The sequence below is a fragment of the Rana temporaria genome, chromosome 2 (genome assembly GCF_905171775.1).
Source record: "Rana temporaria chromosome 2, aRanTem1.1, whole genome shotgun sequence".
Classification (NCBI taxonomy): domain Eukaryota; kingdom Metazoa; phylum Chordata; class Amphibia; order Anura; family Ranidae; genus Rana; species Rana temporaria.
Genome location: NC_053490.1, coordinates 533,407,181 through 533,423,810, shown reverse-complemented (window position 1 = coordinate 533,423,810; position 16,630 = coordinate 533,407,181). Strand labels below are relative to the sequence as shown.

At 48.7% G+C, this 16,630-nt stretch overlaps 1 protein-coding gene across 1 annotated transcript in view; it reads left to right on the top strand.

The window, feature by feature from the left end:
* CASR (calcium sensing receptor) overlaps window positions 1-16,630 on the top strand; it is a 139,016-nt gene that overhangs the window by 75,158 nt on the left and 47,228 nt on the right. The window contains exons 2-4 of the mRNA XM_040339160.1: window positions 401-835; window positions 5,902-6,208; window positions 14,471-15,298. Coding sequence (XP_040195094.1) covers window positions 597-835; window positions 5,902-6,208; window positions 14,471-15,298 — 1,374 coding nt within the window. The 5' untranslated portion in view covers window positions 401-596. The remainder of the gene's footprint in view (window positions 1-400; window positions 836-5,901; window positions 6,209-14,470; window positions 15,299-16,630) is intronic.

The window sequence follows — 16,630 nt, the reverse complement described above, 5'->3', positions numbered from 1 at the left end:
TATTATAGCAGAAAGTAAAAAAATATAGCTTTTTTTTAAAAAATGATCGCTCTTTTTATGTTTATAGCGCAAAAAATAAAACCCGCAGAGGTGATCAAATACCACCAAAAGAAAGCTCGATTTGTGGGGGGAAAGGGACATCAATTTTGTTTGGGAGCCACGTCGCATGACCGCGTAATTGTCAGTTAAAGCGATGCAGTGCCGAATCCCAAAAAGTGGCCTGGTCTTTGGCCAGCCAAATGGTCCAGGGTTGTTTATATGTGTTGAAGTCAAAGTGTGAGCCCTTACACATATTGATGATGAGATTATGTACATGAAGTGGATTTCTTTTAAGCTAAAAACACATCGAAAAGATTACATTTTTTTATACGTTCCTCAACCTTCTCATCTTCTTCTCCAGGGTGATGGCCTTCACATGACGAAGAGTCCCGACTTTCAGAAAAACGTCAATGGAAAAAACCAGACTGGAGACTTTACTGACACGCCGGCAGCCTTCCTTGGACGGTAGAAATGAGGCCACGGGCCTCGGTACTCCATAGTCAGGACGGCGATTATCAGCTTTCTGAGCTTCTTGCTGACGTTGTACTTCATGTCCCATGTGGTCCACCTCCTTCCTCCGACCCCAGGCACCAGACAGGAGAAGGATGGGCCAATACATCCATTACCTTCTACTGCTGCTACTGAGCTTCGCTCTGGACTCGTCCTCCTATGGGCCAAACACCAGAGCCCAGAAGAAAGGAGACATTATTCTTGGTGGACTCTTCCCCATCCACTTCGGAGTCAACTCAAAGGACGAGATCTTACAATCAAGGCCGGAGTCCCTCGAGTGCACCAGGTAGGAAATGGATTTGGTGGAGTGATACAGGCATGAACCCTTTCACTTGAAACTCTATCTTAACATCCCAGAAAATAAAGAATCCTAGATTTTTTTTTCTAGTTTCAAAGTTGGCTTTTGCAATCAGATGGTTTAGGTCACAGGGGTGTCAAACTCAATTTCATGGTGGGCCGCATCAACATTATGATTGCCCTCAAAAGGGCCGGTTGTATCTGTAAGGTTAGATGTCCAGCGCATCCCCTCCCCATATATTAGATGTCAAGAGTCACCAGTCCCCCAGTATCTCACATTCTGCACCCCCTGCATCCCACATATTCTGTGCACCTCACTGAACCACTTTCACACACCACTACTCCAGTGGCGGCTGGTGCTAAAAAAATTTGGAGGTGCGCAAACGAAAAAAAGAAAAAAATTGCAGCATCACTGTGCCCATCAAATGCAGCCACTGTGCCATCAATTGTCACCACTGTGCCATCAATTATCACCACTGTGCCATGCCATCAAACGCAGCCACTGTGCCATCAATTATCACCACTGTGCCATCAATTATCACCACTGTGCCATGCCATCAAATGCAGTCACTGGGCCATCCATTCGCACCACTGTGCCATGCCATCAAACGCAGTCACTGTGCCATGCCATCAAACGCAGTCACTGTGCCATGCCATCAAACACAGCCACTGTGCCATCAATTGTCACCACTGTGCCATGCCATCAAACGCAGCCACTGTGCCCCTCAATTGTCGCCACTGTGCCAATTGTCACCACTGTGCCCTTTAATTGTCGCCACTGTGCCCATTGTTGCCACTGTGCATGTCACTGTGCTCTTTAATTGTCACCACTGTGCCCATTGTCACCACTGTGCCCATTGATGCCACTGTGCCCATTGATGCCACTGTGCGCTTTGTCGCCTCTGTGCCCATTGCCGCTGCTGTGCCCTGTAAAATGCACTTACCTTACTCCTTTCACGTCCCTCGATGTCTTCTCCCGCCTTGGTGACGCTTCAGCCAATCAGGTTACCGATAACCAGAATCGGGGAACCTGATTGGCTGAGACGGCCGTCAGTCTTATCCAAGGAACGCACCCTCCGTACGTTCCGAGGATAATCCATCCGGGAGCCGAGGGCAGTACTCGGAAAGCCTATCAGAGCCGCTGGCTCTGATAGGCACTTCCGCACAGCCAACCAGCTGCTGTTATTCAGGTGGCCGGCGCTCAAGTTCCGACCATCTCTGAATAGACCAGCGGCAGCTGGCAACAATAACATACATCCATGCAATGCATGAATGTATGTTATTAGACTCAGTGGCAGGCGAGAGTCAGAGGGGGCGGCGCTCCAGCGCCCTCTATGGAAGAACCGCCACTGACTACTCACCCTGTGCCCTTATTCCACACTTATTGCACTCTTCATCCCCCCATTACCCCACACTCTGTACCACCTGCATCCCCTTTTACCTGCACTCTGTATCCTCCACTTCTACTCAGTTGGTGCCCCCTCTACACCTGCGCCCCTGCATTGCTTTGCCACACAGTGCCCTCACCAGTCATATTTGGGGTGAAGTGCCTTTTCTGCACCGGTGCCCTGCGCTCTTGTGCACAACTCACAGCTCTGAACTTCCCATGTGCCAAGCTTTACCTGGGCACATGGATAGTGGGCTCCATCGGGTCGACAGAGGGGCCTGGTATGGGAGGGCTGCTGCCTGTACCCCTCATTAGTGGCCCTATAGGCAAAGGAAGTGCCCCTGTTACATGGACACCATGAAGAATTAATATGCCAGAAAAAATCTTTCCTAAACCCACAGGTATTTTTTTCAGCACTACTCTTCCTTTATCTTGGCTTTCCAAAATATCAAATACAACAATCTAAAGGTTAGGTTTAGTGTAGCAAGATACATATAATAGTTTAATAATACATTTTTCTATAGGGGTCTTTACATAAGACAATGGGGACAATGAAAGGTGAAAGAAGGACCATGCTACGGCTCCTTGTGATCAGGGCTGTCTTAATGAGAGGGCACACCTGGGCACTGCCCAGGGGCCCCAGCTGCATGGGGGGTCCCTGCCCTTTCCCAAAAGCAGCTGATCCTTGAGCCCGGGCTGCCCCTTTACATCCCAGATATCTCCCCAGCACTCTGACCCCTCTACACCCTAGATATCCCCTACCTCCTACCTACTTGATTTCTGTTTACCTGCACTGTCTCCATTGTAGGGGCCCCAGAGCATTACTTTGCCCAAGGGCCCATGATGCCATTAAGAAGGCCCTGCTTGTGATGGGTTGAGGTCAGCAGGAGGAAGAAGTGAGAGGTGAAGGAACCCTACAAGCAGGGCTGGTGCAAGGATTTTGAACACCCTAGGTGAAACATCATTTTGCCTCCCCCCCCCCATTGTCTCCACCCCCTTTGCCCTGCCTATGTATTCCCCACCTTTTTAATGAAGAGCCCATCAATGTAGCCTCACCAGCGCCCATCAAATGTAGCCTCACCAGAGCCCATCAATGTAGCCTCAGCAGCGCCCATCAAATGCAGCCTCGCCAGCGCCCATCAAATGCAGCCTCGCCAGTGCCCATCAAATGCAGCCTCACCAGCGCCCACCAATGAATGTTTTCTTGCTTCCATTCATTCAGGAGTCGGGACACAGACACAGTCCCCCTCTGCCACTGCGCCTCTGACACTATGTGCGAACGGAGCGGCGGCTGCCTGCTGATGCTGAGACTTAGTTTTTTTGCTGCAGAGAGAAGAGAGTAGGAACACCAGTGGCCGGGCACCCCTAGGCAGCAGTGCACCCTAGGCGGCTGCCTAGTGGTAGCACCGGATCTGCCTAGAAGTCAACACATGTTTTTGTCATACAGGATAAGGCAACAGGCTTGCTGTTGGATGCCTCAGTGGAGAAAACAAAAACTAAACACACGGACAGCATATAAATGCCATGGAGACAGGTCCCTTGTGGAGACCAAACCCAGAATCCCAGAACTGCTAACACCCCCCTGTGATTCTCCGTACCTGCAGACAGAGAGTCAGGCTGTTGGCAGTCATTCTACATAATCTGACCTGTGAAGGACCCTACAACGGATATTTACAAGACTCTTTCCTGATCTCCGCACAGACAGGACGGGTCACTTTACAGTAAGAAATCCATGTGAGAGGTCACTGATATTTTGCACTAGTTAAATACAGTTCCCGCACATAAAAATAATTGCTGGGAAATCCCTATAAAGATGGTACAGAAATTGTGTGACTGTAAAGTGTGTGGCCATGTTTAAAGTGGAGGTTGAATGAATGAAAAACTTATATAGCGCGGCACATGCGAACTGAATCGCCTCTGGGCGCTAAATCGCTAAATCGCCCTAAAAAAAAATTCTAACAATACATTGAGAAGACTGATTACACTGCGGGTAGGCTGGGTTTTTTTTTTTTTTTCGTACATACCTCGTTATCGCCGTTTCATCCCTCGGCTTCCGGGTATGATTCTTGCTGGACCTAGTTGATTGACGTTCCTCCGACCGGCGCATACTGCGCGTCACGACTTTCCGACAGAAGCCGAACGTCATTGCGCAGGCGCCGTATAGAGTCGGCTCTATACGGCGCCTGCGCACCGACGTTCGGCTTCTTTAGAAAAGTCGTGACGTCAAGTATGCGTCGGTCGGAGGAACGTCAATCAACTAGGAACACCCACCGCCACTAGAATCATACCCGGAAGCCGAGGGATGAAACGGCGATAACGAGGTATGTACGAAAAAAAACAAAAAAAAACAGCATACCCGCAGTGTAATCAGCCTTCTCAATGTATTGTTAGAAATTTTTTTTAGGGGGAACCTCCACTTTAAGGTGATGTGTGGCCAATGCAACCCAATGACTACCAGTATACTAGGACCAGATTTTTAAAATGAAATCCGGGGACATATTTTTTTTTACGCCTCACAGCCTGTCAAGTCTTACTCTCCGGGCCCCGGCTACTACTGGGTGGGGAGCGGAGGAAGATCACTCCGCCAGGGAAGGGAAGGAGATAGGAGATAAGCAGGTGGGCGGCTGGTCGGGATTAGAGCCAAGGCAGAAGAACATGCGAGCGAAGCTGAAGAAATATTCCCTCCGCTCCGACCAGCACATGATCATCAGAAAGGGGCACAGATAATGGAAAAAAATCCACCCCCCTAAGCTAGTAGGAGCGGCAGAGCGGGAGGGGGGGGGTGTAATTCAGAATTATTATATTTTTTTATTCTGCACTGACTGTCTTTGAAATTGCCCCAGCCCCTGTGCCAAGCCAATCCGGGGACAAAACCGGGGACAGACTTGGCCCGGGGACAGTGTCCTCAATTCGGGGGGTGTCCCCTGAAACAGGGGATGTCTGGTCACCCTACCCTTCACTGACCACCAGAGCCCATTTGTCCACCGGCCACTAATATGAGCGCTACATATTTCACTGTCTGAAATCCTGAAGGGAAAACCGAGAACCTGCTCTCTACTTTTCCCCCGTACAGACGATCGGTTTTCCCGTCGGGAATACTCAGATGAGAGCTTTTCCTCTGGAATCCCGACCGTGTTTATGCTCCATTTGAGTTTTTCCCCACAGGAAAACGGCTAAAAATGTCCGTTTTCTGCTACACACGGCCAGGTTTTCTGACAGAGAACAAGTCAGTCTGGAATCTCGGCGGGAAAAACTGCGAAGGGAGCATACACACGGCTGGGATTCCCGGCCAAGTGCTCTCCTCGCAGTTTTCCCGTCGGTAAACCCGGTCATGTGTACGGGGCATGAGAGTTTTACTTTTACCTCATTTTAGAGAGATGGGAACAAAACTATAGAGGAAATAAGTCAAGGAAGTCTGGTCCTTAGATCTTTCCTTTACAGCTGAGAACAATTGAAGATATTAACACTTATCTGACATGGATTATTCCCAAATGGAAGGCGGTGAGAGTGCCAACCATTTTCTGTAGCCTTGTCCTTGGAATTCCCAAAATTTATCAAAGTGTCATAAATTAAAGGATTATTAATGGACGGGATGTCAATGTTTCCTAGTAAACATCCCAATATATGCCAGCCACATATCACGTAACTCTCGTTTGTCTTTGTTGCAGATATAACTTTCGTGGGTTCCGATGGCTACAAGCCATGATATTCGCCATCGAGGAGATCAACAACTCAAACACCATGCTGCCGAACATCACTCTGGGCTACAGGATTTTCGATACTTGCAACACGGTCTCTAAGGCCCTGGAGGCCACCCTCAGCTTTGTGGCCCAGAACAAGATTGACTCGCTAAACCTGGATGATTTCTGTAACTGTTCAGAGCACATGCCCTCCACCATCGCCGTGGTTGGAGCTACGGGCTCCGGAATATCTACCGCAGTGGCCAACTTGCTGGGGCTTTTCCATATACCTCAGGTGAAAGGAGAATGACTGTAGAAGTTGAGTCCCTAAATGGTCCTATAGGCTTAACATGGAGATTAGATGTTTACTATTGATCCATCTGTGAGCCTATGTATAGGGATAAAGTATTTCTAAACTTTTTTGTTTAAAAGTTTAGGTAGACTAGTAAAAAACTGGAAACTGATTGGTTAGGCCCCATGTACACGAGACGCTGTTAAACTCGTGTTCAGAGGCAGTTGGACACTTTTTTCAACTGCCCCTGAACTCATTCAATGTTATCCTATCGTTCATTGCTGTTTATATGCAGTTGCGTTTAACCTCGTTTTTCTGAAAGCAAAACAATGAGTTGAGATGCAAAAGATTTCCACGTTTCAGATGCAAAACGCGGCTAAACGCGGTACCGGTGTTTAGCCGCGTTTGCGTTTATAAGCGTTTTTAAAGGTGACCTATTTTTTTTACATTAGAATTCTCAAAAAATGATGGCAAATGATAAAAAAAACATTTAATTGCTTGCATTGCATTGCGGACAATTCGCAACTTGTGGCAGGTGACGTGGCAAGTGGACAATCCACAACTTGTGGCAAGTGGACAATCCACAACTTGTGGCAGGTGACCTGGCCAGGTGACGTGGCAGGTGACGTGGCCAGGTGACGTTGCATATGGACAATCCACAACTTGTGGCAAGTGGACAATCCACGACTTGTGGCAGGTGACATGGCAAGCGGACAATCCACAACTTGTGGCAAGTGGACAATCCACAACTTGTGGCAAGTGGACAATCCACAACTTGTGGCAGGTAACGTGGCAAATGGACAATCCACAACTTGTGGCAAGTGGACAATCCACAACTTGTGGCAGGTGACATGGCAAGTGGACAATCCACAACTTGTGGCAGGTGACGTGGCCAGGTGGACAATCCACAACTTGTGGCAGGTGACGTGGCCAGGTGACGTGGCAAGTGGACAATTCACAGCTTGTGGCAGGTGATGTGGCTAAATACATGTACACTGCTGCTCTCTCAGCTGCTGTTACTCACTCTGGTCTCACAAACTGGCTGAAATGGTTAAATGATACTGTTTTTTGAGCTTAGGGAGGGTCTCATGATGTTTCATAAGACCCTAAACGATAAACGCGGTATGCAAACGCGGCAAAATGGGCATTTCTAAACACCGGTTTCAGCTTTTAAAAAAATTTGTTCAGCAGAGTTTACACCAGAGTCCCGTGTACATGGGGCCTTACTATACACAGCTGCACCAGATTTTGCACTCTCCAGTTTTAGTAAATCAACACCATTGAGGCTATTGGCAGTCCTGGGCTGTTGAGAACCATGTCTGTGTATGATAATCATCACTTAGAGCTCGATTTTTTTTTAAAGCTCACTTGCCATTTCAATAAAGGAATTACATATGTGCCCCCATATAAAATACAGAGTACCTCATTGCCTATGCAACAATTGTGCTATAGCACAAATAGGGGGTGGTGGCGGCTGAGCTCAGCAATAGTAATGTTCACAAATCGGGCTTCTGGCAGGGGAGGAGCTGATCGGCAGTAATAGAAAAAGTAAAGAAGGGATTTTCTGATCAGCCCCTTACATTTCTTTTAAAAATCAAAGAAAGGTATTACTACATACGTGTATAGACCATTATTTCATTTTTCACTGATCGTGAGACTTCTTATTTACAGCCACATGAAGACTGCACTCAAAAAACACAAATCTTTCCTTCACACACTACATTTAAACATAAGACTTTGGATCAAGGGGCCAGATCCTCAAAAGAGATACGGCGGAGTAACTGCTGTTACTCCATCGTATCCCTTGTCCTAACTTTGGAACTGATCCACAGAAGCAGTTCTCCAAAGTTAGGCAGAAGATCCGGCATGTGTAATTGAATTACACTGCCGAATCTTAGGATGCAGTACCGCATCCGCCGCTGGGGGCATTTCGAGTCGAAATGCCGTTTCTAGTATGCAAATTAGCACCAGCTTCGTTTTTTCGCCGTAAGTTTTAGTTTGCAAGTGTAAAACTAGGGCTGGTGTTACAAAGTGTAAACTAGTCACACCATGTAAAAGCCCATTCCAGCGACGGCATTTGGTATGCATTCCCGAGGGAGAACTCCACGGCAATTTGTAAAAACAAAACCGGCATGGGTTCCCCCCCAGGAGCATACCAGGCCCTTAGGTCTGGTATGGGTTGTAAGGAGACCCCCCCATGCCGAAAAATCGACGTAGGGGGTCCCCCTACAATCCATACCAGACCTGTATCCAAAGCACGCTACCCGGCCGGTCAGGAAGGGAGTGGGGACGAGCGAGCGCCCCCCCGCCCTCCTGAGCCGTTCCAGGCCGCATGCCCTCAACATGGGGGGGTTGGGTGCTCTGGGGCAGGGGGGCGCACTGCGGGCCCCCCCACCCCAGAGCACCCTGTCCCCATGTTGATGAGGACAGGACCTCTTCCCGACAACCCTTGCCATTGGTTGTCGGGGTCTGCGGGCGGGGGCTTATCGGAATCTGGGAGTCCCCTCAAATAAGGGGGCCCCCAGATACCGGCCCCCCACCCTAAGTGAATGGATATGGGGTACATCGTACCCCTACCCATTCACCTGGAGGCAAAAAGTAAAAGTTAGTAAACACACAACACAAGGCTTTTTAAAATAATTTATTATTCTGCTCCGGATGCCCCCCCTGTCTTCTTTATTAGCTCTATTAGCAGGGGGGGCTTCTTCTTCCACTCTCTGGGGGGGGGTTTCTTCTTCCGCTCTCCGGGGGGGGGGCTTCTCCGCTCTCCGGGGGTCTTCTTCCATCTTCTCCCCTCTTCCGCTGTTGACTCGGCGAACCCCGGTTCTTCTGCAGATGTCCGGTGCCTTCTTCTTCAGCGCTGGCTGCCTGCTATCTTTGTGTGTTAGCTCAATTTCTAACAGGCAGCCGGCGCGGTCTTCTGTGACGTCAGGGTCTTCTCTTCTGTTCTTCTCCCCTCTTCCGATGTTGCCTCGTCGCCTCTTGTCGCTGTAATGATGGAAGCGCGCCTTGCATCCCATTTATATAGGCATCACCGTCCCATCATGCTCCGGCAGGTACCCACGTGGTGGGTGCCTACCCACGTGCACCCACCACGTGGGTACCTACCGGAGCATGATGGGACGGTGATGCCTATATAAATGGGATGCAAGGCGCGCTTCCATCATTGCAGTGACAAGAGGCGACGAGTCAACATCGGAAGATGGGAGAAGAAGAACCTGACGTCACAGAAGACCGCGCTGGCTGCCTGTTAGAAATTGAGCTAACACACAAAGATAGCAGGCAGCCAGCGCTGAAGAAGAAGGCACCGGACATCTGCAGAAGAACCGGGGTTCGCCGAGTCAACAGCGGAAGAGGGGAGAAGATAGAAGAAGACCCCCGGAGAGCGGAGAAGCCCCCCCCCGGAGAGCGGAAGAAGAAACCCCCCCCGGAGAGCGGAGAAGCCCCCCCCGGAGAGCGGAAGAAGAAACCCCCCCCGGAGAGTGGAAGAAGAAGCCCCCCCTGCTAATAGAGCTAATAAAGAAGACAGGGGGGGCATCCGGAGCAGAATAATAAATTATTTTAAAAAGCCTTGTGTTGTGTGTTTACTAACTTTTACTTTTTGCCTCCAGGTGAATGGGTAGGGGTACGATGTACCCCATATCCATTCACTTAGGGTGGGGGGCCGGTATCTGGGGGCCCCCTTATTTGAGGGGACTCCCAGATTCCGATAAGCCCCCGCCCGCAGACCCCGACAACCAATGGCAAGGGTTGTCGGGAAGAGGTCCTGTCCTCATCAACATGGGGACAGGGTGCTCTGGGGTGGGGGGGGCCCGCAGTGCGCCCCCCTGCCCCAGAGCACCCAACCCCCCCATGTTGAGGGCATGCAGCCTGGCACGGCTCAGGAGGGGGGGGGCGCTCGCTCGTCACCACTCCCTTCCTGACCGGCCGGGTAGCGTGCTTTGGATACGGGTCTGGTATGGATTGTAGGGGGACCCCCTACGTCGATTTTTCGGCGTGGGGGGGTCTCCTTACAACCCATACCAGACCTAAGGGCCTGGTATGCTCCTGGGGGTGAACCCATGCCGGTTTTTTCTTTGAAAATTGGCATGGAGTTCTCCCTCAGGAATGCATGCCGAGCGACGCTGTCATGTTTTTTTTTTTTTTCCCGACGCAACTTTTTTAAGCCGTCGCGATCCTCAAAACTCGGCGTAACGTAACTTTGCGCATGCGCAGTACGGCCGGCGCGGGAGCGCGCCTCATTTAAATGGGACTCGCCCCATTTGAATAGGAACGCCTTGCGCCGACGGAATTTTAGTTACACAGCCTGAAATTTCTAGATAAGTGCTTTGTGGATCGGGCACTTAGGTAGAAATTTTAAGGCAGTGTAACTTAAATGGGATTTTTTAAGTTACGCCAGGTTTTTGTGGATCTGGCCCAAGGTTCATGATTAAAACCCCATGTCAGGTTTCCTTTTTTGCCGTCTGAGTCCCACTTGAGACAATGACCTTACAGCCTTTACTTTTTGTTTAGAAAAGTGAGAGGAAATCTCTCCACTGTGAAGGAAATTCCCTCTTATACTGAAATGTTTTTTTTCCAATAAAAGATTTCCCTCTATTCATGTTCTGCTTAGAACTCAAAATGTTGATTTCCCATCACTTTATGTCCTTGTGAAAAAGGTCACCAGTAGAGATGACGAACTGACAGTTTCGACCAAACTTTGGCTGTTCGGCCATTCGGACAAATGCCCAAAGTTTAGCCCATTTGGCCTCCAGTTTTTGAGTGTCAGAAGTGATATGTAGAAGCAGTGTTTCTACTACCTGTATATACGACAGCTTCTCACTGTCACTAAAAGAAAACCTCCGTCTGGGCTCCATCCCCATGAAAACGCATTGGGGGTGGCCCTGGATAGGGCCTGGGCTGAGGCTGTTTTTTAGGAAAAAGCATTGGGGGAGGCCATGGATGGGGCCTGGGCTGAGGCTGTTTTTTAGGAAAAAGCATTGGGGAAGGCCCTGGATGGGGCCTGGGCTGAGGCTGTTTTTTAGGAAAAAGCGTTGGGGGAGGCCCTGGATGGGGCCTGGGCTGAGGCTGTTTTTAAGGAAAAAGCATTGGGAGAGGCCCTGGATGGGGCCTGGGCTGAGGCTGTTTTTTTTAGGAAAAAGCATTGGGGAAGGCCCTGGATGGGGCCTGGGCTGAGGCTGTTTTTTAGGAAAAAGTGTTGGGGGTGGCCCTGGATGGGGCCTGGGCTGAGGCTGTTTTTTTAGGAAAAAGTGTTGGGGGTGGCCCTGGATGGGGCCTGGGCTGAGGCTGTTTTTTAGGAAAAAGCATTGGGGAAGGCCCTGGATGTGGCCTGGGCTGAGGCTGTTTTTTAGGAAAAAGCGTTGGGGGTGGCCCTGGATGGGGCCTGGGCTGAGGCTGTTTTTTAGGAAAAAGCGTTGGGGGTGGCCCTGGATGGGGCCTGGGCTGAGGCTGTTTTTTAGGAAAAAGCGTTGGGGGTGGCCCTGGATGTGGCCTGGGCTGAGGCTGTTTTTTAATAAAAAGCATTGGGGGAGGCCCTGGATGGGGCCTGGGCTGAGGCTGTTTTTTAATAAAAAGCATTGGGGAAGGCCCTGGATGTGGCCTGGGCTGAGGCTGTTTTTTAATAAAAAGCATTGGGGGAGGCCCTGGATGGGGCCTGGGCTGAGGCTGTTTTTTAGGAAAAAGCATTGGAGGAGGCCCTGGATGGGGCCTGGGCTGAGGCTGTTTTTTAGGAAAAAGCGTTGGGGGTGGCCCTGGATGGGGCCTGGGCTGAGGCTGTTTTTTAAGAAAAAGCATTGGGGGAAGCCCTGAATGGGGCCTGGGCTGAGGCTGTTTTTTAGGAAAAAGCATTGGGAGAGGCCCTTGATGGGACCTGGGCTGAGGCTGTTTTTTAGGAAAAAGCATTGGGGGAGGCTCTGGATGGGGCCTGGGCTGAGACTGTTTTTTAGGGACAAGCGTTGGGGGTGACCCTGGATGGGGCCTGGGCTGAGACTGTTTTTTAGGAAAAAGTGTTGGGGGTGGCCCTGGATGGGGCCTGGGCTGAGGCTGTTTTTTAGGAAAAAGTGTTGGGGGTGGCCCTGGATGGGGCCTGGGCTGAGGCTGTTTTTTTAGGAAAAAGCGTTGGGGGTGGCCCTGGATGGGGCCTGGGCTGAAGCTGTTTTTTAGGAAAAAGCATTGGGGAAGGCCCTGGATGGGGCCTGGGCTGAGACTGTTTTTTATGAACAAGCCTTGGAGGTGACCCTGGATGGGGCCTGGGCTGAGGCTGTTTTTCACTTTTCACGCACAGCTTTTTGTAGAGATGTGTGGCCAAGGACTTTCCTTTTTAGTGACAATGGGAAGCTGTAGAAACACTGCACTTGACAAACAGGGGGCCAAATGGGGCTAAAGTTCTGGCATTTGTCCAAGCTCCAGAACAGCCAAAGTTTAGTCCAAACCATCGGCTCATCCCTACTGGTGACCTTTGTCACTGGGACAGAAAGTGGTGGAAAACCAAAATGTTGAGTTCCTGACCAGAACAGGAATAGAGGGGAAATCTTTCAATGGGAATAACCAGTTCAGTATAAGAGGGAATTTCCTTCACGTGGAAGAGATTTCCTCTCACTTTCATAAACAGAAACGCGTTGGGAGGTGGCCCTGGATGGAGACGGCTGTTTTTCACTTTTCACACACATTTTTATGCAGTGATGTGCAGCTAAGGACTTTCCTTTTCAATCTTAGTATCCATGGAGTTGGGACGAGCTGCGTCCTCGCCTGTACTCCCAGCAGTTTATCAGATCAGGACCTGCTGGAACCTCAAACAGCACCCGCAGTTCTGCATTGGTTCACGGCTTACCACTGTCACTGGCTCCTAAGGAAGCATGGCTGCTTGCACCCGCGTTATCCCTAGGAACCACCAACGTCAGGGGGAATCCCTTTTCAGCAAAGGGCGGGGATAGCAGTGACATCACTACCTAAATATCGTTGCTGGCTAGACTTGGTCAATAATGTAGCCACCATTGCTTCCCCTTCCCTTGTATAAGTGATGACAGCTGAGATGGAATGCAATTATACCTCCAGTGAAGCAAATATTGACCTCACTGCCACAGAAATTGTGATATGAATTCATTGCTATTTCCATTTTTTTTATGCCGTTCAACAAACAATTCTTAATTTTGTCTAAACCAGCCTTTCTCAACATCTCAAAAGATTCTCGTCTTTCAAAACGCTCGTTAACCGCGTTACTCGTAAACCAAGGTTCCACTGTACAATAAGGGTCAGTGTAGTTCCCCTTTCCATTGGTGGTCATAGTGGATCACCCATACATATAATCACACACATAGGTTGGACTTGATGAACTTGTGTCTTTTTTCAACCTCACCTACTATGTAACTATATATATATATATATTTTTATATATATATATATATATATATATGTAACATTGGGGGACAGTATAGTGCCCTTATACATTGGTGGTAAGTGTAGCACTCCTATACATTAGTAGTCAGTGTAGTGACCCAATACATTGGTGTTTGGTGTTGTGCCACTATACACCCCATACACCACATACATTGGTGGTCAGTGTTTTGCCCATATACACTAGTAATCAGTGTAGTTACCCCATACACGGGGGGACCAGGGAAAGCATGCACCTTAAAATTATTTCTATCGAAAGTCCATGGCGTGTGAAACACACTCAAAAACTTCACCCGGTGCCAAAACAAATGTGCACAACATAAAGAGGTGACACAAAAATGTGCAGGATGGGTGTACACAAGCCCTCTAAAATCAGAGGGCATTGTCCTGAATCCCCTGGGGCGTTAGGCTCCAGACAGGGACAAGGGTACTTACATTTGGTCCATCTGGCCGAAACCAGATGGACCCTGTTCTCTGTAGGGTCTACCGAAACAGACCCACCCAAGGCAAGGACTAAGTGGGGCATTCCTGAAGGGAGGCCCCATGAGAGAGGGTGAAGTAAGCCAGAAGGCCATGTCCACCCCCCTCCCAAGACTTTCAGGGCAGGCCCGGGGACCCTTACCCCCTACCAGTGTCAGTGCTTACTTACCAGTTAGGCCAAAGGAGAAGCCCCTCTGGTCCCATGCCACTGTCTCTGTGGCATTGGTGTCAGAACAATGCAGGCACCATTAGGAGAGAGATCTACCCAAGACTGATAACTGATCAAGGAAGCCCTAGCAACTTATGGGGGGAACCCTGGGAAAGGCTGGTCTAAAAAGTAGTGTGAAGTATGTGACTATGTTAAGAAAGTAACGTCAGACTTTGATCTTGCAGGTCAGTTATGCCTCCTCCAGTCGCCTTCTCAGTAACAAGAACCAGTATAAATCTTTTTTGCGCACAATGCCCAACGATGAGCACCAAGCCACCGCCATGGCAGACATCATTGAGTACTTCCAGTGGAACTGGGTAGGAACTATTGCCGCAGATGATGACTACGGTAGGCCAGGAATTGAGAAGTTCAGAGAAGAGGCTGAAGAGCGAGATATCTGCATCGACTTCAGTGAACTCATCTCGCAGTACACGCCGATAGAGGAGATTGAAAAAGTGGTGGACGTCATCCAAAACTCAACAGCCAAAGTCATAGTTGTCTTCTCCAGCGGGCCAGACCTTGAGCCGCTTATCAAGGAAATAGTCAGGCGTAATATCACGGGACGCATCTGGCTTGCTAGCGAGGCCTGGGCCAGCTCATCGTTGATCGCTATCCCCGAATACTTCCATGTTATTGGGGGAACCATTGGTTTTGCACTGAGGGCTGGGCAAATTCCAGGATTTCGGGAATTCCTCCAGAAAGTTCACCCCAAAATGTCTAACAGCAATGGTTTTCTCAAGGAATTCTGGGAAGAGACCTTTAACTGCCGCATGTCTGGTGTGCGTGGAAAAAACGAGGAATATAACAACATCACTGCCTGCACCGGCCTAGAGAACATCACCAGTGTGGAGACACCCTATCTGGATTATACTCATTTGCGGATATCGTACAACGTATATTTAGCCGTATATTCAATTGCCCATGCCCTGCAGGACATATACACATGTACACCTGGGAAGGGACTTTTCGCCAATGGATCGTGCGCGGATATAAAGAAGGTGGAAGCCTGGCAGGTAGGCCCTTTGCCCTTCCTAATTTTATTATAGTTATAATTTATTGTTTGAACTCCAAGAAAACAACCAAATGCTCAGATAAAATGCACATAAAGGAAGCTGTTTTGTATGTTGACCCACTTGACCATGCAAAAGCACATATACCCCCTGAAGAAGCCATGAAAAGTGCTGAAACGGGTTATGGGGGCATTTTTTGGTCAGGAGGTGATACCGAGAAGGAAAGGATTTTTTTTTAGAAAAAGAATCAGAGAATATTAGGAAAAAAACCCAAGGAGATCTCTCAGGGGAAAATAAAGAGGAATATAAAGGGACATCGAAAAGGAAATTAACCAATGGGAAATGTTAAGGGAAAATAAAAAGGAGATATTAAGAGAATGAAAAGCTATAGTAGGTTCTAGAGAAAAAAATAAAATAAATAAGCATAACGCCATAAAAAATTTTTTTTTACAAACTTAGATTGGTCCACTTTGGCCCGATGTGATTATTCATATCTGGTATCTGGAGGAGCGCCGGGGTTGTTGTAAATGACTGTAGTGGTCTGCACTACATACAATGGTGGCTGGGTGCTTCTCCAGCAACTTCCATACTGCACACTGACCACCTACCTACCTACTGATGTAGAGCTCTTGGAAGATCACAGCGCTCACTTGCCACTTATGCCCTATACTCACGATCGATTTTCCCGTCGGAAAAAGTCAGATGAGAGCTTTTGGTCGGGAATCCCGACTGTGTGTATGCTCCATCTGACTTTTTCCAACTGCTGGAAAAAGATAGAGAGCAGGTTTTCTATTTTCCAGATGGAAAAAATTCCTAGCGGAAAAAACCTTTGTCTGTATGGAATTCCGACGTGAAAAAAAAACACACATGCTCGGAAACAATTCGACGCATGCTCTTTTTTCTTGCCTCGTTGTAGTGTTGTACATCACTGCGTTCTTAACGATCGAAAGTTCAGAGAACTTTTGTGTGACCGTGTGTATGCAAGACAAGCTTGAGCGGAATTCCGTCGGAAAAAAACTCCAACTTTTTTCCGATGGGAAATCCGGTGCGTGTGTACGGGGCATGACTATCACAGGTATTTTCAGCATTTTGCAGTTCTAAACATATATACATATTTATCTCTCTAATAAATATATATATTGTAAAAAAAGATAGAGAGAATGAGAAAGAGAGAAAATTAGAGAGACAAAGAGAACAAGAGAGAGGGAGAGAAATAGGTGAGAGCGAGAGATTGGAAGAGGAAGAAAGAGAGAGAATGGTAGAGCGAGAATGGTAGAGAGAGAACAAAATAGGGAGAGAGAGAGAGAGAGAGGATGGAAGAGGGGGAGAGAGAGA